At 36.4% G+C, this 24,540-nt stretch overlaps 1 protein-coding gene across 1 annotated transcript in view; it reads left to right on the top strand.

The window, feature by feature from the left end:
* The first annotated feature begins 6,722 nt into the window (after nt 1-6,722).
* The window catches only part of LOC114654516 (RNA-splicing ligase RtcB homolog), a 31,420-nt gene continuing 13,602 nt past the window's right edge, over nt 6,723-24,540 (top strand). The window contains exons 1-7 of the mRNA XM_028805116.2: nt 6,723-6,933; nt 8,813-8,891; nt 15,139-15,206; nt 17,554-17,653; nt 22,320-22,476; nt 23,775-23,931; nt 24,274-24,433. Coding sequence (XP_028660949.1) covers nt 6,841-6,933; nt 8,813-8,891; nt 15,139-15,206; nt 17,554-17,653; nt 22,320-22,476; nt 23,775-23,931; nt 24,274-24,433 — 814 coding nt within the window. The 5' untranslated portion in view covers nt 6,723-6,840. The remainder of the gene's footprint in view (nt 6,934-8,812; nt 8,892-15,138; nt 15,207-17,553; nt 17,654-22,319; nt 22,477-23,774; nt 23,932-24,273; nt 24,434-24,540) is intronic.

Raw genomic sequence — 24,540 nt, 5'->3', positions numbered from 1 at the left:
GTGATGTAAACATTCTAATGGTATATTTTTATTGTGTTTATGAATGCAAGTAGCCACAAGTACTTACATTTAAAACAATGTTTCTGAGCTTAATTTTGCAGATCTTTTTTTCTGTCGGGTATTAAAATTCATGTTTGCCTGAATGCCTGCAAAATCGTCATTCAAGAGGTGCACCTCGAGGTTTGTTTTTTTTTATCTGGACTGCAGCTGTGCGGAACAGTATATGTAATTACATATTACATACACCCACAATTACAGCAGCCCAGGTAAGCAGAGAGCTGAGGAGATTTCGTGCAGGCAAAGCAGCGGGTCCAGATGGAGTGTCGCCATGACTGCTGAAGGCCTGTGCATTGGAGCTGGGGAGTCCTCAACAGCACATCTTCAACCTGAGCCTGGAAAAGGGGAGATTCCCAAGGCTTTGGAAAACATCTTGCATCACCCCAGTCCCAAAGGTATCATGTCCTAGTGAGCTGAATGACTTCCGGCCTGTTGCTCTGACGTCACATGTGATGAAGACCATGGAACGGCTGCTGCTTCACCACCTGAGGCCACAGGTCCGCCATGCACTCAACCCTCTGCAGTTCGCATACCAGGAGAAGGTGGGAGCGGAGGATGCCATCTTCTATATGTTACACCGATCCCTCTCCCACTTGGACAGAGACAGTGGTGCTGTAAGAATTATGTTTCTGGACTTCTCTAGCGCCTTTAACACCATCCAACCTCTGCTCCTTAGGGACAAGCTGACAGAGATGGGAGTAGATTCATACCTGGTAGCATGGATCGTGGACTATCTTAAAAACAGACCTCAGTATGTGCGTCTCGGGAACTGCAGGTCTGACATTGTGGTCAGCAGCACAGGAGCACCACAGGGGACTGTACTTTCTCCGGTCCTGTTCAGCCTATATACATCGGACTTCCAATACAACTCGGAGTCCTGCCACGTGCAAAAGTTCGCTGACGACACCGCTATCGTGTGCCGCATCAGGAGTGGGCAGGAGGAGGAGTATAGGAACCTAATCAAGGACTTTGTTAAATGGTGCGACTCAAACCACCTACACCTGAACACCAGCAAAACCAAGGAGCTGGTGGTGGATTTTAGGAGGACCAGGCCCCTCATGGACCCCGTGATCATCAGAGGTCACTGTGTGCAGATGGTGCAGACCTATAAATACCTGGGAGTGCAGCTGGATGATAAATTGGACTGGACTGCCAATACTGATGCTCTGTGTAAGAAAGGACAGAGCCGGTTATACTTCCTTAGAAGGCTGGCGTCCTTCAACATCTGCAATAAGATGCTATAAGATGCTATACTATGCGACTCTTCAATTCCACCCGGGGGGGGTAAACATTAACATTATACAAAGATATTGTCTGTCTGTTATACCTGCATTGTTATCAGTCTTTACTTTAATATTGTTCTTTATCTGTATGCTGCTGCTGGAGTATATGAATTTCCCCTTGGGATTAATAAAGTATCTATCTATCTATCTATCTATCTATCTATCTATCTATCTATCTATCTATCTATCTATCTATCTATCTATCTATCTATCTATCTATCTATCTATCTATCTATCTATCTAATACACACTTGCACAAATGCAAACAGGTTCATCTACACGTAAAAACTTTATGAACTTTAAGCTTTGTGCATTGTGATGACATGCCCACTGAACCAAATCATGAGATGTTTGTCTTCATTACCGCCTGACACAGTCAATACTGATATATGTGTCCTGCTTGAGACTTTTTGCGAAGGACTGACATGAACACAGCACTACATTTTGCACACAGGGGCATAAAAGTACTTTCAGTTCAAATCAATGCAGTTCATTGCCATTATACTGTACATTACAGTATATTACTGTAAGTGATGGTAGGTTCTGTCCTGCCTCCTTTCCATTTAGAGCAGAAGACCGCAACTGTTTCTTGTGCAATCTCTATTGTGAAATCTTTCAAAACAAAGCAGAAAAAGGGTGAGTAGGCCTCCAAATTCCACTAGTCAGTCCAGGACCTTGCAGAGTCAGACTCCAAAATAGTCCTCACTCCAGGCAGCCAAACTATTTACAAAAATAGAGAAGAGGAAAATCATGAAACCTCTGATCCAACACAAAACAAGGCAAGTTCCTTGATATTTAAAGCTTTATTAAGAACAAAATAACAAAAAAAAACCTGAAGACAAGGCAAAAAGGAGCAAAAATTATGTTTTGCCCATAAAATGTGAAAACTAAGGGAAACAAATCCAATACAAAGTCTATAGATTGTACCTTATTCATGAGCTAGGGATTAAAACCAGAAAGTCCATACAAGTGGAAAAAAACAAAGGAAGAACTGAGTACAAACCACATCATTGTGTATACTTTTTTTTTTGATTGCACAATAAGGCTAGGGTTCATGAAGTTAAGTTTTTCAGATTTCAATTCAAAGAGAACGATAACTCACCGTAAGCATATCTGGCTCTTGCCTAGTCAGCAAATGAAAGGATGCACTGTAAATTGTACTGGCATTGATGGACATCTTGTTTGATTGTTTTTATTTTTTTTCTTATAGACATACTGTAGATGGTTACTTGGCAGCTGTTTGTCCTCCTTGAGCATTTTTGCAAGAAAGATATGTGCTCCAAGGAATGAAGCAGTCATGTTGCTGGTACATTAATAGGCTTGCAAGCAGATATATGAATTGTTGCTTATAGGGAGACCTATCAATGTATGACATTAAGCATTAATAAACAAAAATAACATTGAATCAGAATTCACAAAATCAGACACATTTTGCAGCACAGCTACTGTTCCAGGCTTTAGTCCTTTTTAAGGCTGGACTACTGTAACTCCCTGCTGGTGAGAGTACCGGCATGTGTCACCAAGCCACTGTAGATGATTCAAAATGCAGTGGCATGTCTGGTGTTCAATCAGTCAATGTGGGCACATGTCACTTCTCTCTTCAAAATACTACATTGGCTCTTTCTAGTGCAAGTATTGAGTTCAAATCCTTGATCTTTGCCTACAGAGTATTCAGTAGGTCAGCACCTATTTTTATGGAGACACTTATGAAGTCCTATGCTTCTTTTCGACCACTCAGATCTGATGATGAATGGTGTCTGGTGATGTCACCTCTGTGTGATATTAAATCTCAGTCCAGACATTTTTCGTGTGTTGCTCCTAGCTGGTGGAACAAGCCGCCCATCTCCATTCGGAATGCGGACTCCCTCAATGTGTTTAAAAAGCCTTTAATGACTCTCTTGTTCTGTGAATTTCTATCTATTAAATTTTTATTACCAGGGAACTGTATCTAGCTGGTGATTTTGCTCTGAGCTCTCCATTTGCGCTGATCAATTTTGTAACCTTGTCCTGTAACATGTGTTCCCAAACAGTCCCCCAGACTGATAGCATTTGAATATACTGATCTCTATTGTATGTCGCTTTGAATAAAAGCGTCTGCTAATCAAATAATTTTAAATGTAAATGTAATCATTATCTTAGTGCATTTACTAGTGCTGTAACAGATTGAACACTCGAGAGTTGTTTCTTTCTGCTTGTTCATTTCACATGTTTGGCAGGCTGGTATACTAAAATGTTTGTTTTTTTTCCCATCCATGTAAATGTTAACAAAATTCTTTAATTTTAGAAAGAACCGCAACAATCTCTGATTCTTAATGATGAGTAAGCAGAGAGGGCACATGGAAACTGTAGTAAACAACATATCTACAGACTAGCTGTAAACAACATACAGTATCTACAGACTGATTAGGTAGAAAGTAATCAGTATACACTTCAATGTTAACATTTACAATGCATTCTCTGTTGGAATGTATTTTGTAATGCATGTAGTAATTAAGTATTTGTCATTTCAACAGACGGTACATTAAATACACAAATGTTTGCGATGTGCCATCTGTTGGAATGGCAAATGTAAAGCTTTTTATTAAGGTTGATAGTGTGAGCAGTGTAGCTATCTGAAAGAGAGGCATAAAGATGTTACTATGCTTGTCCCTCAGAATCCTACTGAACTGTGACAAGCCCAATACTGATGGTGAGGCACAGTGGTTACTGCTACTGTCTTATGAGCCAAACATCCTGGATTCAGTACCCTACAGCAGGGCTTTGTGATGTTTACAATTTTTTCCCCCATGTATACACAAATTTTCATCCAAGTATTAAAGTTTTCACTCCTACATCCACAAAGATGTTTGTCTATGGTTAATTGTCTATTTTAAATTGGTCCTGTGTGGGTGCATGTGAGTTCTGCCTTTTGCCCAATGCTACATGACATCACCAGCCACAACTTTGAATCTGGCTTAGTGGGTCTGAGAATGTTAATATTATGTCATGTAACACAGACAGCATATTGATCTTCTCATTCTTTGTCTGGAATAGTTTCTCTGTAGCAAATAGGTAGAAGCAAATGAAAACAATCCAGGTGATGCCTGTTATCTCTGGACAGTGATGTACAGAGTTTGAAGAACTGCTTGATTTACAGTTAATGAAGAACGCAGCTAAGAAGGCAAAGGGCTATACACACTAACTGAATACCTGTTTTTCAGATCACAGCCACAGGTAGATGCTTAGTTCCAAAATTCAAAACAAACCAAGGGACAAGCAGGTCCATCCCTTAATGATCAGACTCCTTAGAAAGACACATTTCAGCATAACAACATAAGAATTACTTTTCAAACACTGGACTGACTACAATGTTCTTTTCTTAAGAATTGGCTGACATTTCAAGTATTAAATTATAGCAGGTCTTTAATCAGTGTACATCTTACTTTTTAACATAACACATAGTAGTTACTTTGTGGACTGTCTTAATAGAGGAATTTGTACCTGACCGTAGGGGTTCATATTACTCAGAAAAAATGTAATTTCAGTTAATATTAAGGAACAGCTTGTCTGCTAAACGTTAAGAAATAACTTGATGAGAAAACTTACACTCTGAGATGTTAGTTTACATTTTTGTATGGTGAGTAAATGCATTGCACAGTGAGATTCAAACAATGGATGTTTTTTCTCTTAGTGTTTCGTTCATCTCACCTGAAATTGTAAAATTGTAGCTGCTCAGGTTTACGAGGACACAAAATGACCAAAAAAACATCCAACAATAATATGGAAAGATGTGAATGACCCATTTTTGTCACTAATTCCACATCAGATCCTTCACACCATATTTAGTCTCTCGTCATGCTATACTATAATGTCATTCCTTTAAGTCAAAGAAATGACCTTTACATTTGAGGTGGTCTAAATTTTTAAAAAGTGCACAGTATTCTCCAAAGTATTTATTGGGGGTAGGTTATTTAGATCACTAAATGTAGCATTAAGATAGTACGTCTGAGAGAAACACCGCTTATTAAATTTCCTTTCTGCTCCTTCAGAGTGGAGGCAGAAATGGCAAGTTCAGGATGACAAATTTAAGCTGAGGAGAATATCCATCCATCCATTGTCCAACCCGCTGAATCCGAACACAGGGTCACGGGGGTCTGCTGGAGCCAATCCCAGCCAACACAGGGCACAAGGCAGGAACCAATCCCGGGCAGGGTGCCAACCCACCGCAGCTGAGGAGAATATATAAAAGTTTAATGTGCAATGCTTTTGTTGCAGAGATGGCACCATCCCCCATAAGACAAAACAAACTGGACTTGTGTGTTCATTTTACAGAAAGAATGGAACTTGAGGGCTAAGTTTGCAGCCCAAGTAAGTGATGAACTGATGAGATCAACAAGAATTGCGGTGGGTTGGCACCCTGCCCAGGATTGGTTCCCTGCCTTGTGCCCTGTGTTGGCTGGGATTGGCTACAGCAGACCCCCGTGACCCTGTGTTCGGATTCAGCGGGTTGGAAAATGGATGGATGGATGGATCAACAAGAGAAAATCTGACTCAGCTATAAAACAGTGATGTCCACTATCCCACTGTATGAGTACAATGGGTTTTCATGGGGTAATATATTTAGTCCTAAAAAAATAACAAAAGGTACTAAAGTGTTTAATAATTCATATCTCATCTGTTCACATGTATTTGAATTTTGCACCTTCATCAAAAATAACATCCCGCACACAGGGTACTGATATGTCTGGAGATAATTCTGAGCCTCAAGTTGGTCAGACTTCTATAAATATATATCTCTCTTTCTCGCTCCACACTTTTATCAGTTTTACATTTAATGTTTTACCATTCCATAGACCCTACCCTCTAAAGTTCTATCTAGGTCATACTGGTTGCAGTTGCTGTGTCAGATTTGTCTGTAACATTGTTGGAACTCTGGAAAGTGGGTATTCAATTGGAGTGGATTTTATTGACAAAATACACAAATCCACCATTTATTAACAAGACTGTGAATTAGTTTAAGACTCTGTTGAATGGCGTGACGTTAGGTTCACTTCCCAAATGAGTTATGTCCTACTTTCTGTGAACTTTTACTCTGTTATAGATTAATACCTAGCTCCTCTCAAAACTCATTCACAAAGACAAATAAACCTTTTCTTCTTGTATATATATATTACTTAAAAAAATAAATAAATATAATTTGTCCCTGAACTCAAAAACGAACTAACTCTAAGCCAATCTGGAATTCTCGAAGACCATTGATCTAGGACAGGAAAATATGGATAAAGATGATCCGCTTTGGCGACGCCTAACGGGAGCAGCCGGAAGAAGAAGAAGATGATGATTATCTCATTATGACACCGACTGCTCGAAAATCAAAACGCTCGCGCAGTTTGGTCTCACAGGCTTTCCGTAGGCCGGGAGTGCACGGATACATTCACGATTGAGTTGCGTGTCTCTCTCTGCAGTTCTTGAGACTGTGAAGTCCGTGGCGGCAGTGACTACAAAAGGATAAGTTTTAAAAATGAGCAGAAGCTACAATGATGAGCTCCAGTTTCTGGATAAAATCACGAACAACTGCTGGCGCATTAAGAAAGGTTTTGTCCCCAACATGCAGGTGATTGTGTAAGCCGACGAGTAGGCTGGTGGAAGCACAATGGATTTGCCAGTGAAATCCCATTTTCCTACAGTAAGGGACGCGATGAAGCGAAATGTCGATCATAGTGTAAACTTCATTGGGCGTTTTTTTTTTTTTTAAGTGTTTTATTTAGATACCTTATGTAGTAAACTCGATCGTTATGGGGTACTTAGTGCATTGTCTCTCACTTGTGTGTCAATGAATGACACGATGCTGGCTTTTAGAATTTAATGTGTCACGTGGGGACGAATACCATCAACGGTGTTTGTTCACAAAAGGAAAAATGCAAGTTTGAGTATACACAAGTGTTCGAGTGCATGTAAAATAGTCAGTTTAGGCTGGCTTTGGTTTAAAGAATTAAGGAGTTTCAGTTACAGTGCATGGGATCCGTTACCATTTTAGCTCAAAAAGCGAAAGAGGTCGTTGCTTATATTAGACAATTCATAAAAAAAGAGATTATTTCTAATATGTATTGTAACACACAGTAGTTACAGCTCTCTCTATTGTCAACAGCCATTTAATCAGACTAATGTCCTATTTACTGTATAGGCCTATGTTTTGGAGTAATTAAACATCATCGATACTATTAGGTTTCAAACCCGTCATGTTTTTGTACAAGCGAGTTATTTTCAGACACATCCAATATCTTTTAAATTGAAGCTATTACATTTTTCTTAAAAGGTTAGCTTATATTGTATTATTTTTAAATGCTTTCAGATGTAATCAGAAGGATGGCTCATTGATATACTGACCCGTTCGATTCCAAGTACATGAGTTTGATAGATAGATAGATTTCCATCTGGACTCTGTAGATTTTCTTTGGGTGCTCTGGTTTCCTATAAAATTTTGAGAACATGTTATGTTAAATGGTGGCTCTTAATTTGCTTGATATGTGTGAGTGTACATTGCACTCAGTCCTGCTGGTTTTAGGCTTTGGACCCCTGCAAATGTGCAATAAAAAGAGGATTCAGAAAATGTATGAATGAATGGTCTGTGAATGTACAATCTGGGTAGCAGTTCTATTTATTTGTGAAGTTCAGTTCTTCACAGTATTTTAGTAGTATTTGGAATATGTACACATCATTCCATCAATACCTGCATTGCTAGTATACTGTAGTTTATCGTGGGATTTTAGTTTACTAAATGTTAGGCAATTAGTCTTGGCCAAATTATGGTCATTTAATGTTTTTTGCATTGTGGAAGGAAGCATGAACATGGGTGACACATGCAAAAGCAACAAGGGCGGTAGTGATTTCCTGCTGTTCAGTAACTCGTACACTATAAACAGTCCACATTGTAAACAAGTGTACCAGCAAGAAAAAGTGTGTACAGAGAAAATTGAATACTTATTCCAGAAGAGCAGGAAAATATCATTATGTAATGTATCACTTTGAAAAATAATGCACAGTCATGTGTGCAAGTTTAAGTGCTTGATATGACATATAGTATTGTGTATACCTTAATTTGAACAAGATCATTTGTAAACTATTAACATATAGCAAATAAATCTTTGAAAGACACTGACTGCTTTGAAAAATGTCAATAGTAGATTAGTCAAAAATATGAAGATGTATAAAAGTTTGTTAACCAGTAATTTCAAATTTGAAAAATGAAAAAAAAAATTGATAGTGGTCAGGAATGTGTTTTGCCTCCAGTGTGTTACTAAAAATGATCCCGAGATTAGTGCTTAATTTTGCTGAGACTTATCTTTAGCCAGTTGCTGCTGAATACACCTGTGAGCAGTAGGAATTTTTTCTTGGACATTTAAAAGATTAATTTGAAGATGAATCTCTAAACATAAAGATTACCATCTTAACAACTCTGTTTTCTGAGCTCATGGTTGTCTTTGTATTTGCAGGTTGAGGGTGTCTTTTATGTAAATGATTCCTTGGAAAAACTGATGTTTGAAGAGCTTAGAAATGCCTGCAGAGGAGGAGGTAAGATTAATCACTCAATCACTTTTAATGTAACAAAACACCATTACATTTATTTGCAGATTAAGTAAGATTTTAATAAAATGAAAAAAACTTGCAAGTACAATAAAAAGTATTGTCTAAGGAAAGGTACCTCTTTGTGTGGTGTTTGTGTTTTAGTAGTTTGTTCATTTTATTTACAAGTCATATACAGTGCATCTGGAAAGTATTCACAGCGCATCACTTTTTCCATATTTTGTTATGTTACAGCCTTATTCCAAAATTGATTAAATTCATTTTTTTCCCTCAGAATTCTACACACAACACCCCATAATGACAACGTGAAAAAAGTTTACTTGCGGTTTTTGCAAATTTATTAAATATAAAAAAACTGAGAAATCACATGTACATCAGTATTCACAGCCTTTGCTCAATACTTTGTCAATGCACCTTTGGCAGCAATTACAGCCACAAGTCTTTTTGAATATGATGCCACAAGCTTGGCACACCTATCCTTGGCCAGTTTCACCCATTCCTATTTGCAGCACCTCTCAAGCTCCATCAGGCTGGATGGGAAGTGTCTGTGCACAAACATTTTAAGATCTCTCCAGAGATGTTCAATCGGATTCAAGTCTGGGCTCTGGCTGGACCACTCAAGAACATTCACAGAGTTGTCCTGAAGCCATTTCTTTGATATCTTGGCTGTGTGCTTAGGGTCGTTGTCCTGCTGAAAGATGAACCGTTGCCCCAGTCTGAGGTCAAGAGCGCTCTGGAGCAGGTTTTCATCCAGGATGTCTCTGTACATTGCTGCAGTCATCTTTCCCTTTATCCTGACTAGTCTCCCAGTCCCTGCCACTGAAAAACATCCCCACAGCATAATGCTGCCACCACCATGCTTCACTGTAGGGATGGTATTGGCCTGGTAATGAGCGGTGCCTGGTTTCCTCCAAATGTGACGCCTGGCATTCACACCAAAGAGTTCAATCTTTGTCTCATCAGACCAGAGAATTTTCTTTCTCATGGTCTGAGAGTCCTTCAGGTGCCTTTTGGAAAACTCCAGGCAGGCTGCCATGTGCCTTTTACTAAGGAGTGGCTTCCGTCTGGCCACTCTACCATACAGGCCTGATTGGTGGATTGCTGCAGAGATGGTTGTCCTTCTGGAAGGTTCTCCTCTCTCCACAGAGGACCTCTGGAGCTCTGACAGAGTGACCATCGGGTTCTTGGAACCTCCCTGACCAAGGCCCTTCTCCCCTGATCGCTCAGTTTAGATGGCTGGCCAGCTCTAGGAAGAGTCCTGGTGGTTTTGAACTTCTTCCACTTACGGATGTTGGAGGCCACTGTGCTCATTGGAACCTTCAAAGCAGAAGAAATTTTTCTGTAACCTTCCCCAGATTTGTGCCTCGAGACAATCCTGTCTCGGAGGTCTATAGACAATTCCTTTGACTTCATGCTTGGTTTGCACTCTGACATGAACTGTCAACTGTGGGACCTTATATAGACAGGTGTGTGCCTTTCCAAATCATGTCCAACCAACTGAATTTACCACAGGTGGACTCCAGTTAAGCTGCAGAAACATCTCAAGGATGATCAGGGGAAACAGGATGCACCTGAGCTCAATTTTGAGCTTCATGGCAAAGGCTGTGAATACTTATGTACATGTGCTTTCTCAATTTTTTAATTTTTAAACCTCAAGTAAACTTTTTTCATGTTGTCATTATGGGGTGTTGTGTGTAGAATTCTGAGGGAAAAAATGAATTTAATCCATTTTGGAATAAGGCTGTAACATAACAAAATGTGGAAAAAGTGATGCCCCTTGTGCATATTAAATCTTGAAATTCTTCATGTCCTTCGAATAAAAGGTCCTGCTCCGCTTGTGTGGAAAAAAAAATATGCCAGTTCTTTCGTCATTTTGTTACAGAATATCAAAGACTTGCTGATCATGTTTTCTAGACTCAATGTATATGGGCTTTTCAATCAGCGCGCGCATTCATCTCGGATGATTAGATCCAGCTAGACTAATCTACTACACGGCTGCGTTTGAAAAACCGACTTATCCCGGATGACTTTCACTGGCATTAACTCATCCAAGTTGAGGCATCTGATCTCGGATGATTTAAGCGATGTACGGAAAACACCCCCCTGGTGTTACCCATGTTATCCTGGAGATGCCCTGTAAAATTATTTTGATGTAGGATCAATACTTTCCAAGATACAGCCAATTTTGTGAGGGGAGAGGAGCGTCAAATTTGACATGGCTTTATTCTTTCATCAGTTTCACAAGACATATCTCAAGAACTAAACCACCTAGCAGGCTCAAAATTTTGCATACTGATAACTTTAAATGTGTAGTACGTAACGAAATCAAAATGTTTGTTCCAGATGACACCACTTGGTGAGAGCAGACCTTCAAAAATGGATAAAAAATATTTTGCATCTTTGGCTTTGTCATATGTAGGCTTTCAGAAGGCATACTTCTAAACTGATAACAGTCTGCTGAAACTTTTTCCGTGTTTAGATTCCTACACAGCGCTTTTCAGAAGTTTATAAACAAACAAGAAACTTCATCAGGGTTTGACCAGCGGACCTCTCAAATGTGAAAATCGTTTTGGGTCTGATTTTCAGACCAGCTTAAATGCACTTTGGGAATTTCCAGGCATTTTTAAAATTATTTTCCTGTATCCTGCATGGTCCCTTTTTTCTTATGTGAATCTTTAATTTTTATTTTCCATTCTAAACATGGGTTAAATTCACCATTTGACAGTAATGATAATTATCACATTCTTCATCACTAACTCATTGGAAAAAAGTGAATCACCAATGTCACATTAAGCACAACATATGAACAATAGCTGCTTGATTTGTCATTAAGTACAATACTACTTATAATGAAATGTTAACATTTTGGAATTGCAGCAGCAGGAATGTGACCCATTTCATTTCTGTTTCAATCCAAGTACAGAGTGTAGAGCATCTTTTGAGATCAAGATTCCTGCTTCCCACTGACTGTTGTAGGTGCACTAAGTAGTGCTATACCACACTGTAATGGCACCCAACAAATATAATCTCTTGGTGGCCAATGGAAAGACTGTGCAGGATAGTTTGGATGCATGAAACATATCAAGATGTCTGGTTCTGCTTCAGTCTTGTCGTAAATCACACCAATCCAACATTTTTCATTATACATGCACACAACATAGCCTCCCAATAGGACACTGATCTAATGTGAGGGGTGTATCTGATCCATCAGGAGTGTGATCATGAGAGGGTAGGATCCCAGTTGCTGCTTCAGTGAAGAATATTCGGATTGTCAATTCATTGTCTTCACCAGACACCCAGATGACTTTCAGTTTGCCATCTTCTGTAGGGATGCAACAGTTGTATTCTCGAGTACCAGGTACTCTTGGCCATGGAGAATCACATTCTCTGTTCAGCATCACAAGATAGGATATCGTCCTTTGATATAAAGAAAAGTTTGACATCTTTGATAACTTACTGATTGAAAACTCAATGATTAGCATTTTTGATACGTGGTGCATTCAGCCTAGGTTTAGAATGGAAAATAAACATGACAGTAAACAGGAAAGATCTGCATAAGAAAAATAAAGTTTGTGTTTTGAGGAAGAAGGGACAATGTAGAATAAATGAAAAATATTGTAAAAATTATCTGCATTTTCCCACATGCTGTTAGGCTGCTCTGAAAATGAAATCCAAAATTATTTTTTGGATTAGAAAGGTCTGTTGTTCAAACCCCAATACAGTTACTTTTTTTGCTTTTTCAAAAACCCTATATAGTTAAAAGAATTAAGGAAAAAAAATAAAAAGTCTATGTTGGTTACAAATATGTGTTTCTGAGGCCTAAAAATAGCTAAGCCAACAACTCACATTAAATTTTGGTCAATTTCAAGGGGCTGATTTGACCATGCAGCGCTGTCTGGACCAAATGTTTTAATTTTGTCACATACTGTGTCAGTTAATGTACCAGCATGCCAAGTCTGAGCCTACTCAGTAGTTTAGTTCTTGAGCTATGGACTTGAGAAATTTGATAAAAAAAATGAGGCCAGATAAAATCAGCATGCCCCAAACCCCCTTGGTAAACTAGCTATCATACATCAAAATAATTTACAGAGTGTCCCCTGGCTAACATGAGTACACCTGGTAATTTTTCCAGAATCTTTTGAGTCCGAAGCGCGTGGGCCATTGGTTGATTTGACATGGATTGACCAGGAATATTTCACATTAATTGAGCGGACTTTCTAACCACAAGTGTTTTTTTTTTTTATGCAGAAATGAAATGTGGTCTATTTTATCCTATGATCAATACAGTAGATCAGGATAAGATGTTTGTACAAGCTACTCCGTAAAACTGATTACACCATTTAAAACATATATTAAGTATGTTTACAGTTTTCATCACTAAATAACAATTCCGTACAGAAAAAAATGTCCTGTTTAAAACAATTTGGTTGTCTCTAAATACCTTTAATGCTAAATGAATCTTGAGAACAACGTTTTCAGGTACTGAATATATTGCATCATTGTCTCAGACATCCTGCATGTTCACATACAGTATTCTTTTTTGTTTAGAAGCAAAATATTTAGGGGTGCAACAGTTTGTGAGTGATTATTATTTTTTCGCACATTAGGTATTGCACAACTATTATGAGATTAATTCCAAAATAAATGAAAGTGCTGAAATACACTGCCTAACACCTATGTGAGGGACTTGTTTGTGGATTTCTGTGCAGCCCTCAATAGTAAATTAATCCAGTTAGGTATACCCTATGGTGTCTGCCTGTGGATTATGAGTTTCTTGATAGGTAGGATGCAGTATGTGAAACTGGGCCCTTGTATGTTGGATCCAATGTCAACTAGCATAGGCTCCCTCTGAGGGTATGTTCTTTCACCCCTCCAGTTTTCACTTTATTCAAATAACTGTAGGTGAATGGATGAAACTGTAAAAATTCTAAAGTTTGCAGATGACACAACCATAGTGGGTCTCATTTCCAATAATGACGTCTTCCTGTGAAAGAGAAGTGGGCCGTCTTGTAGAATGGTTTTCTTGTAACAACTTGGAGCTCAATGCTATTAAGACAGCAGAAATGAGCATTGATTTCTGCTGAGAACTCACTAACTGTCCACCTTTGCAAAATAATGGCCAGACTGTGTCTGGTTCAGTAGTTTAAATTCCTAGGGACTACTTTCACTAATACATTAAAATGGGACAAGCAACTCACCTCCATCATCAAGAAAGCCAGGCAGAGATTGTTCTTCCTTTGCCAGCTTAAGAAGTTTGGCATATCGATGCATGTATTGGTAAATTTTTAGTCAGCCATTATTGAGAGTATTTTGACCTCCTCCATCACTGTTTGGTTTCCTTCTGCCTCCGTTGCAACAGGTGATTTGTTCAGCTGAGAAAATCATTGTTTGTTGTCTCCCAACATTAAAAGATCTGTTCATCGCCAGAGCAAAAAAGAGAGCAGCAAAGATTGCAGCTGACTCCACTCACCCCAGCAGCCATCTGTTCATTAACTTGCCACCAGAGAGGAGGTACAGGTCTATTGTGACCCAAACTACATCCTATCTTCGCAGCTTCTTTTCTCAAATTATTCAAATCGTAAATAAGCTCACATAGAGTTACTCCTAACTGTTTTACAACATATAACTAGTAACTGTGCCATTTGTCTATTTGTAAAACTTCATACTTGCTCAACTTGTACTATTTGATATTTATGTTATTTTGTATAGTTTTTCTATTTATTTGAGTTAACTTGAAATTCTGTTGTCTTGAGTTGGTAATATCTTATCTCATATTTTGCACCTCACCAATGTCAATTCTGGTATGTTTTACATGCTAGCAATAAAGTGATTCTTTGATCTTGATTTCATACTTACAATCAGTTAAGATGCTGGATAAGCTAGGGGTGCAGCAACATTTTCCTTCAAATATTTGAAAGTTTTTAATACTATTATACCAGTGAAATGAGGAACAGATACTAAGGTACAAAGGTATTTTCTCAATACACATTATACATTTGTGATTTGATTATACTTTATTTACAGATAAAATCCCCATCTAACAGTTAAGTAAAATAATCGACATAGTGAAATTTTACTTTTAATTAACTTGGGATCTAAAAGTTAGAAGCATACACTTTATTTTCTAGCTATACTGTATGTTCAAGAACACACTGGATCATTTATTTTTTCTTCAGTGTCAAAAGAATGTTAAAATAAAAACAGTGGCATTTCACCTAAATTTACTTTTTTGTAGGTATTGGAGGATTCCTTCCTGCAATGAAACAAATTGGTAATGTGGCAGCATTACCTGGGATTGTTCACGTGAGTACCTACCTACAAAAGAAGTGCTGTTCTACCCAATTTGTAACCCAGTGCAGTGTAAATGCAAGGTGGATTAACTAGGGTACAGGATATGGTCGGTAGCTATTACACATTCTTTTATATTTGGTATTCATATCTGTTATAAAAATGTACTTTATAGTGTAACACAAGATATTAACTTTAAATAACCGGAAATTTGCAACCATAGTGTCCATGTAGATAAATTGTATACTTTTAAGCATAAACAATTCTCATACTTGTGTGTATAAACATAAAAATATATATAAAATATATCAGTTTAATATACAGGTATGATATGCATCCTGATAGTGTCTGAAATTAAGTTTGTTTTTGAATGAGGTGGTTAATAATTTTTTTATATTAGTATAATACGTGATTTCAGGGGACATAAAGCTATATTTGTATTTATCACTATCCACCCATGCTTTGACACAGTTTGTCAAATTAGAGATTATCCTAGCAGTACTGGGTGAAAACTAACCCTGATCACACGACACATGTACCCACATATACTCAAATTTGTATTAATCATATGCGTTTTGGTTATTTTATTATTAGAGTTACTTAAAATAAGATATCTTTTTATGCATTAGAAACTACTGTATAATTTAGCAATTCTTGAATAGCCTTTTTGGACATTTGCCTGACATATTATAGTATGTTGAACATCCTTTATGCAATTTTAAGTGCTTCTTTATAATAATATGCTGCTGTTAATAAATATGAGTTCACTATAATTGATTAACAGCGCATCTGCCTTTTTCTTATGTGTGGTTGAGTGTAAAACAATGAGATCTGAAATCACACTTAATGAATTAAATGTAGATGTACTGTGTGGCGGAAAGAGCTCTTAAAAAAAAGAACAGTCTTGAGATTAGATGACAGTGCAGAAAAAACTTTATTATAAAGTAATAAGCCTGTCTTGATCACGGAGCAAGTCTCTCAATGTTATTTCTTATGTTTTAGCAAGCTATGCTCTATTATCTTTTTAATAGTTTTAGTTCATTAGCTTATAGAAATCATTATACCTAGGTTATAAAATACTATAACTGTGGGTGCTGCACTATGACTTGTGAGTATTTCTTCATAGTTATTAGAATAGTTATAATGAAATTCATTTTACTGCTACAGTTGTTTGGGGCTCACCTGAGACTCATTTTTGCATCTTTACAGATAAGTTTTTTTCCAAGAGTTACTGAAGCATTTATGAAATTTTGTTGCTTACTGCCTTCCGATTATGTTGATTCACAGCCATGGGGAGCACCATCAACAAGGTTGTTGTAGGACTTCTTATATACCACTGTATACATAAATATGCACCTATAAAAAAAACACTTGGTGGTGTGTGGTGGAGGAGGCAGTACAGATTTGTGTTCTAGACAAGGATCCAGTCCAAGTCTGGAAGGGCTTAAATCCACACCATTGCTTAATTAGTTGTCAATCTTTTCATCTTAATTAATTTCTTATTTGATCAGAAGTCTTGCTGCTGCTTTTGTCATTTGTAGCAATCACTATTGCTCACTTATTTCTTTTTAAGTGGCTTTTGGTTCACATGCAGATATATGTGCTTTGGATGTTTTGCATTATTAAGTTTTTTTTTTCTTCTGAACTAGTACTCAGTTAACAGTTGAGAAATAAATAGAGTTTACAACTAACCAGCTGATTTGGTGGAAATTTTACCTGTGTCTGTTTGTATTTTTTTACTTATCATTTTTGTTCATAAAATAATTGTTTTTTTCTTTCCTTTCCACAAAATATTTTGTTGATATTTGAAAAAATGTAAAATGTGCACTGGTGGAGATTTGTGGTATAGCATACCAGTGCTGGTTAAAGTGAAAATTTGGATCTACTGTGAAGCTCATACAAGGTTTAGACCATTCAAGGACATTAGTAACTATAGTAATGCAATTACATTTAGAATGGGATAGATCAACTAAGTCTAAAGTTGCCTAATGACTTGCAGTAAAGTCTCATTTTAAGATGATAATTTGACCAGACTTGGAGGAGTAAAAAGTATCTTAGAAGTGAATAGAAACAAAAAGAGTAAAATGTACCTTTCATGATGGAAATGTTATTCACCTGTCTCGAACAGGATTCAGTTATTCTATATATTAAAGTAGGAACAGTAGGGCAATAAAGGATTCTGTTTCTTTTTATACTGTATGTCATACTATATTAATACAAAAAAGTACTACTCCAATAGGTTAGGTTGCCATGGGCTAGTACTAGTGATATTTGTAAAAAAATAAATGTATTATCATATCATAATCTTTTGGTATGATCATATTGCAATATACCAAGCAATCTTTTTTTTTTTTTTTTCCAGCGATCAATTGGACTTCCAGATGTTCACTCAGGTTATGGGTTTGCTATTGGAAACATGGCTGCGTTTGACATGGACAATCCAGAAGCTGTTGTCTCTCCAGGTAAAGTGATCCAATACATATATATATATATATATATATATATATATTCTCAAGATGCACTGTTAAAAGTTTTTGGATACATTACAGTTGCAGGTATATTTTAATGTCTGATTGACTTGACAAGCAGTGAAGTCAGTCATAGTTTCCTCTGTAAGAGAAATGACAGTTCGTTTGCATGTTTGTGAAGCACACCATATGTGTAGCTATTTGTTAATTTAACAGCTGGATTTTGAATTTTTAAACATGAGAAATTTAACTATAATGTTGCAAACAACATTTTCAAGTGTCATGTATAAACCAAAGAATTCCTACTTTAAAATGATATTAGATCACAATACAAATATTAGTTTTAAAATTAACAAAAATTTGTAATAACATATACAGTGCACGATGTAAATGATTGCAACACATCCATCCATAAGCCATTTTAAACTTGCATTCTCTGGTCCAGGGCCATATGGAGGCTGACTCTTTGCAGGCAGAGTGGAGTGCATTTGTGGTTATACAGTATGTAGATTGAGTATAGCCTACTTTACTAATGATCTACAAAACAGAACATGCATATACTGCTTGAGTACAGACAAACAGATTAGTGACACAAACACAATTTAAAATGTTAAAAGTAGAAAAAAATTAAAATTTTGAACTTCTTCATTTATTTAAATTAAAAAAAAATAAACTACTGGCACCTGATCTAAAAGGACTACTACATCCTTGGAAATTATCATGGTGTATTTATAAACTGTATAAAGTGCATTTTGTTATCACAGTGTATTTATAAACTGTATAAAGTGCATTTTGTCACAGAAGAGGCTTCTGAGGATGGTACAGCTTTAAATATATTATTATTTATTAGCAGTAGTTATTAAAACAGTTTGTGATAGCAACACACAGCTAATGCTGACCCTTCACTCTGACCCACAAAGGTCATGCAAAAAGTCAATTTCCACTCATGGATTAACACAGTGTGCCATATAATAAACAAATATATATATATATATATACAAGATTTGTCAACATATTTTGCCTTCGTTATATTTTCAGACTTGTGATTAAAGATACAAACAACTACCCGTTTGCATTTTTAAAATCATATTCACAACGAAACAGTAGCAAGATGCTCAGCCAAGAATTATAGCCTTGTTAGAGCAGCTGTTTCTTTTTCCAAAATGCAATCATTTTGACATTAGCTAAATCTATATGGCAAGTCAAATTACCTTTTAAAGATGTCTTAAAATACTGAAATATAGCTCTAGATATATTTAAATATTTTAACATATTTTCAAATATCTTTCGATCATTAAATATATTTGTACAATGTTTGAAGACATATTAAGAACATTTAATGGTATCTGTAAATGATTTAAGGCTGTTTTTATATAAATTTAAACATCTTTAAATACTTCTTCTTTTTTTAAAGATATCTTTAAATGATTTATAGATATTTTTCAATGAATTTCATGTATCTTTAAAACTCTTCCTGTTTATTTACGGAAATGAACCTGCAAGATGACCTATTTAATTATTGAAGTGTAGTTTTTCCACGTACATGGATCAACAAAATACTATTTGGGACGTGAAATGAGAGAAATGTTTAGCATTATGTCAGTCTGCAACAATCCATTCTAGACCCGCTTTTGCTCTCAAAATTGGAGAGGCACAACCAAAGGCATAGTGCTTTATATTATGTTTTCTGTTATGTAATTGTTGCTTATGTGAAATAAACAGTGCTTTGCAGGATGTTAAGGAAAATGTCTGGTTAATGTAGGCCACTCAGATATTTCACAAAGAATAGACGGTCCCAAATAAAAGTGTACATGGTCAGGTAGGCTACTACATTCAGTTTTCTTGTCTAAGTGTCAGTATAATAATAAAAAGTACAGACACACTTGCTGCAGAAATAGTATGCTTATTGACAGACTTACCATATAGCCAAGAAGAGTGTGCATAGGGTTTAGTAAGACATTGTTTTTTGTTTTTTTTTTAAATTTAGCAACACTATTGGGTACAGACGATAAAATCTATCATTTTCCAGGGCTTCTGCTCCACAGATCTAGGATCCTGGGTTTGAATCCTGTGCTTGGCTGGTGTCATTGTGGAGTCTATATGTTCTCTTCTTTCTTATGAGGGTTTTCTTCCAGGTTTAATTTTATCTCCCCAGATATGTGTGAAATATATTCTTTTAACTGCCCACTCCAAATTTTTTTGGGCCCTGCAATAGACTGTTACCCTTTCTAGCTGGTTCCTTCCTCTTATTAAGTGCCAAGGAGATTTAGTTGGGCATATTTGATATTATGTTCATAAATAAAAAAAATGGCAAGGTCATTGAGCATTCATCAGACCTCGTTTAGTTTCACTGGTTACTTTAAAAATCAAACAACTCAAGTGGGTTGCAGCTGATAAAGAATGACACCACATGTGCCCAAATACTTTCCACAGAAATTAAAAATTTTATTCTGAGTGAATGAAGCTACATCTGTAACAAGACTGCAAATTTTAAACTTACTTGTTGCTTTGCAGCTCTTGTTCTACAGATTTCCTGAATCCTGCACACACATCTATTCATGTCACATAAACAGCATCTCTGTCACAGAAAGCACAGCACTTACAGAGCACTGTGCATGTTTCAAAATAGTTTAAAACATCTATAGTTGTGCCAGTGTTGTCATGAGAAGACTCTTAACAACATGCATGGGGGACGGGAAAATTTATATTTTGACAGTATCCCTATGCTGCTTGACTGACAACTTAAACCAAAAGCAATATCCTGCAGATTGCATTAAAAACTTGAGAGTTCTGCTACAAACTTGCATTTGTCTTAACCTCATACATTGTGCTGTTTATTTCATATAAATGACTTCTGCTCTACCGCAGAAGGCCTTGAATAAACCCTGTGTTTTGTGTTTTTGTGTGATTACAGCCTACGTTTTTAAGACAGACTATGTACTCAAAAGTAGTTTCTATAAATAATTGAATAAATGTTTTTAGTGTTTTCCTTTTCAATAAAAAATATCAAAAACAGAGCATTGTTTTTTTTATCACAAGCTCACTGTGTAATTTTATGGAAGAAAAATATGTCGTGGGGGCATTTGCTAAGAATATCCTAAATGTAGATCAAAGTAACCACCTCTTTAAATTTAAGGATGACATTGCAAATGTTTATGTGCCCGGAAACATTCTGTTACTGCTAAATATCATTAGCTGTATTTTGTACACTGCCAAGTATAAATTCCAAAACATTTTTTTTTCCAAAAGATGATGGGCAAAGTAGACAGTTTTGGTGGCTTGAGCATGTACGTCTATAGTTTGGCTGTGATGATCTTTTGTTAGCAGTGAAAAATAAGAACTTACACACAAAAACTTGTTCTGTCTATATTACTTCCAGTATATTATCAGAGACTTTTTTTGGCTAGAGTAGGCAAGTTGATGGCATGGTATTTGAAGTACATGTATACAGTACCTTTCACAGACACATATAACACACACTATAAGTCCTCATGTAACATGGAGACTGCTTGGAAATTAAATACAAGTGATGATCTGTTTGATGTTTCAAACTATATGACATGTTTCATTCTTTTTGTCTAGTGTAAACTATAAATGTTTATCTCATGGAATTTTAATGTTAAACATGATGGAAAAAATTAAAATAACCAAAAAATCAAAGCAATATTTCACACAGATTGCCATATTACTAGTGTAACACTGAAAGTTTCATGCTTATGTAGGATTATGCCCAGGGCAACATATTTCATGAAAAATAAGATCAGCCTATGTACTAATAAGTGATTCTTCAGGTATCTAAGTAATGAATTGATGTGATATTCACTACATCATCATACTTATTTCACCTTGTGAAACAATAGGAAAGCTATTCAATTACAGAATTAAAGATTCTGTATCTTCTAACAGGAAATTTTTATCTACAGCATCAAGTGCTGCACTCGAATTAACCTAATCGGCACAGCTTAAAGTAAATGGGTGGGAAACTGATGAGCTTGGGAAAACCCATGTTGGCACAGGGCAAGCATGTAAGCTCTGCACAGAGTTCAGCATGGTATGAGAATTAAACCAAGATGATGGATCCATGAGGCAGCAGCACTTACCAATGCACCACTATGCCATCCCTATATCTCATGGTACTAAGATTAAAGTAGTGAGGGCTGTCAACAGATTTTTTTGTAGTGTAGAAAATTGCAGATTTCAAGCCTTCATTGTATTACTTGATTTGAGTATAGCCATTGTAGATCACTGCTTAAAGGAAACAGAATCTCAGGTTCTCCATTAGAAGATATTTTTGCAACACCATGTATTCAATTTGATCTTCTGCAAAAATCACACATCAATTCTATTGTAACATATTGTTTTTTGTGTATGGATAGAGACACCATTGGCTTTAAAATAGTCATGTTATTTAAATTGATATTCTAATGAAATGTTCGTGTGCACGAATGTGTGCCTATATATTAAAAAGCCTGGAAAACCATTGAATTTTTTAAAAATTGAATTCTGTGAGTTGTGATCTTAATAAGTTTAATGACAAGCAGTTGTGCGTTATGTCATGTTTTAAATATATCTAAATAAATTACTTATGACATTTTAAACTGTTAGGAGCTGTGTAAGTTCCTTCTTTTTCAAATTAAATTCTGTTAATCTTATTTGTCAGGTGGTGTGGGTTTTGATATCAATTGTGGTGTCCGGCTGCTGCGTACAAACCTTGATGAAGGAGATGTTCAGCCAGTTAAGGAACAGCTGGCTCAAGCCATGTTTGATCATATTCCAGTTGGTGTGGGCTCCAAGGGTGTTATACCAATGAATGCCAAGTAAGTTATGAAAACGAAAGAAAAATTCCACACTATAATCAAAATTGTATTTGCTCAATTTATAGTTCAATACATATCAAAACATTTAATTTAATTTTTTTTCTAATAAAAAAAAAAAAGAATGCATTTTATATTTTAATGTAAGTAATCATTGGAATAATGTAACTTACTCTTGCATTTAATGCTTTTTCTGACTTTTTGTTTTAACTGAGCTACATTCTGACTTAATTTCAGACTTAAATACCATATTTAGTTTATACAGTTTATTTTTCATCTCTTAGTCAGTTCTGTTGTTATCAAAAAAACAAAACCAATTGGTACTTACTCTTAAATAAGTGATTGGCATACATTTCAGATATTGTTACTACTTTGGATCCATCCAGATTTGTCATATTCAGGCCCGGCCAGTATTTGGATGGGAGACCATCTAGGAAAAGTTTGGATTGCTGCTGAAAGAGGTGTTAGTGAAGAAAGCAGGGGGCGCTTATACTGTAGTCTGTGTGTGGATCCCAATGCTGCAGTGCAGTGACAGGAGTACTGTACTGTAAATATGCCACCGTCCTTCAGATGAGACGTAAAACAGAGGTCCTGACTCTCTCTGGTGATTAAAGATCCCTGGGCATATTTTGAAAAAAATATGGTTTATCCCAAATTCTTGGCTAAATTGTCCATCATCATCCCCTATCTCTAATTGGCTATCTCTCTCACCCCTTCACCATCTAATAGCTAATGTGTGGTGAGCGTACTGGCGCAATAATGGCTGCTGCCACATCATCCAGGTGGGTCCTACACATTGGTGGTTGTAGTGGTGAAAATGGTTCCCCTCTGTCTAAGCACTTTGAGTAACGAGAAAAGCACTATTTAAATGTAATTTTATTATTATTATCATTAATTCTGTAGCTTGATGAATTTCTCTTTACAAAGAACATTGTTGTCTCCTTCAGTATTATAGATAGTGATATTTTATTTAATTTGATCACAGATTTCTCAAGCGAAATAAGCCATTTTAACTTTCCTAATCTATTTTGCTCTATAAGTAGCCTCACCCTCCACATAACCATAGGAGGCATGGTGCTAATCGATACCAAACACACATTCACTTTGACAGGTTAACATCCATTTCAATCTGGGATGGAATTGTACCTTCTGCCTGTAGTGTATAAGTGTAGAGGCAATTGTTAGTCCAAACCATGCCCATGACAATTACCATTGTATGCAATTTTTATATCGGGTTTTCTCCCAGAAAATAATTTTGTAATTGAAAATACCATTCATATAGTATGTTCATTTTTTAACAGAGACCTGGATGAAGCTCTAGAAATGGGAATGGACTGGTCACTAAGAGAGGGCTACGCCTGGGCGGAGGATAAAGAACACTGTGAAGAGTATGGCAGGATGTTACAAGCAGACCCTAGCAAGGTCAGCTCAAAAGCGAAGAAACGAGGCCTGCCGCAGGTACATTTCTACATTTGCATAAAAGCATATTTTACTAATTAAGTTCTTTAATACAGTATGCTCTGGAAATTAATGTTCACACATGTTACAATTAACAACTTGTTCCTTTATGAGGACAGTAGGCATAGGAAAATACTATAGCTGAATGCTTGTTTTCTTTTGCAGTTTAATGCATTTTTAACTATCAGTACTTTTTTCCATTAACAGTAGTCTAGTTACTGTATAATTTTCAACTACTATATCTTTTTTAATGCATGCTTAGTATTAGATTCACTGTGGATATTATTTAGAATGAATAGGTCACTATATAATGAGAGCTGTCTATTTTTTATACATATATAGTTGGGAACCCTGGGTGCTGGAAATCATTATGCTGAAGTTCAGGTTGTTGATGAAATTTACAATGATTATGCTGCTAAGAAGATGGGAATTGATCACAAAGGGCAAGTTTGTGTCATGATCCACAGTGGCAGTAGAGGTCTTGGCCATCAGGTGGCTACAGGTAATGTGGACATAAGAATCTAATATATAAGAGCATGTGACTTAATTCTGTTGCACAATCATTAGAATATAGCCAGGATAAAATGGAATATACAGGTCCTGTAACAA

Source organism: Erpetoichthys calabaricus, chromosome 1, assembly GCF_900747795.2.
Source record: "Erpetoichthys calabaricus chromosome 1, fErpCal1.3, whole genome shotgun sequence".
In the NCBI taxonomy this organism is placed as follows: domain Eukaryota; kingdom Metazoa; phylum Chordata; class Cladistia; order Polypteriformes; family Polypteridae; genus Erpetoichthys; species Erpetoichthys calabaricus.
Note: the sequence above shows the minus strand (reverse complement) of the source record. Positions and strands in the feature narration are given on the sequence as shown.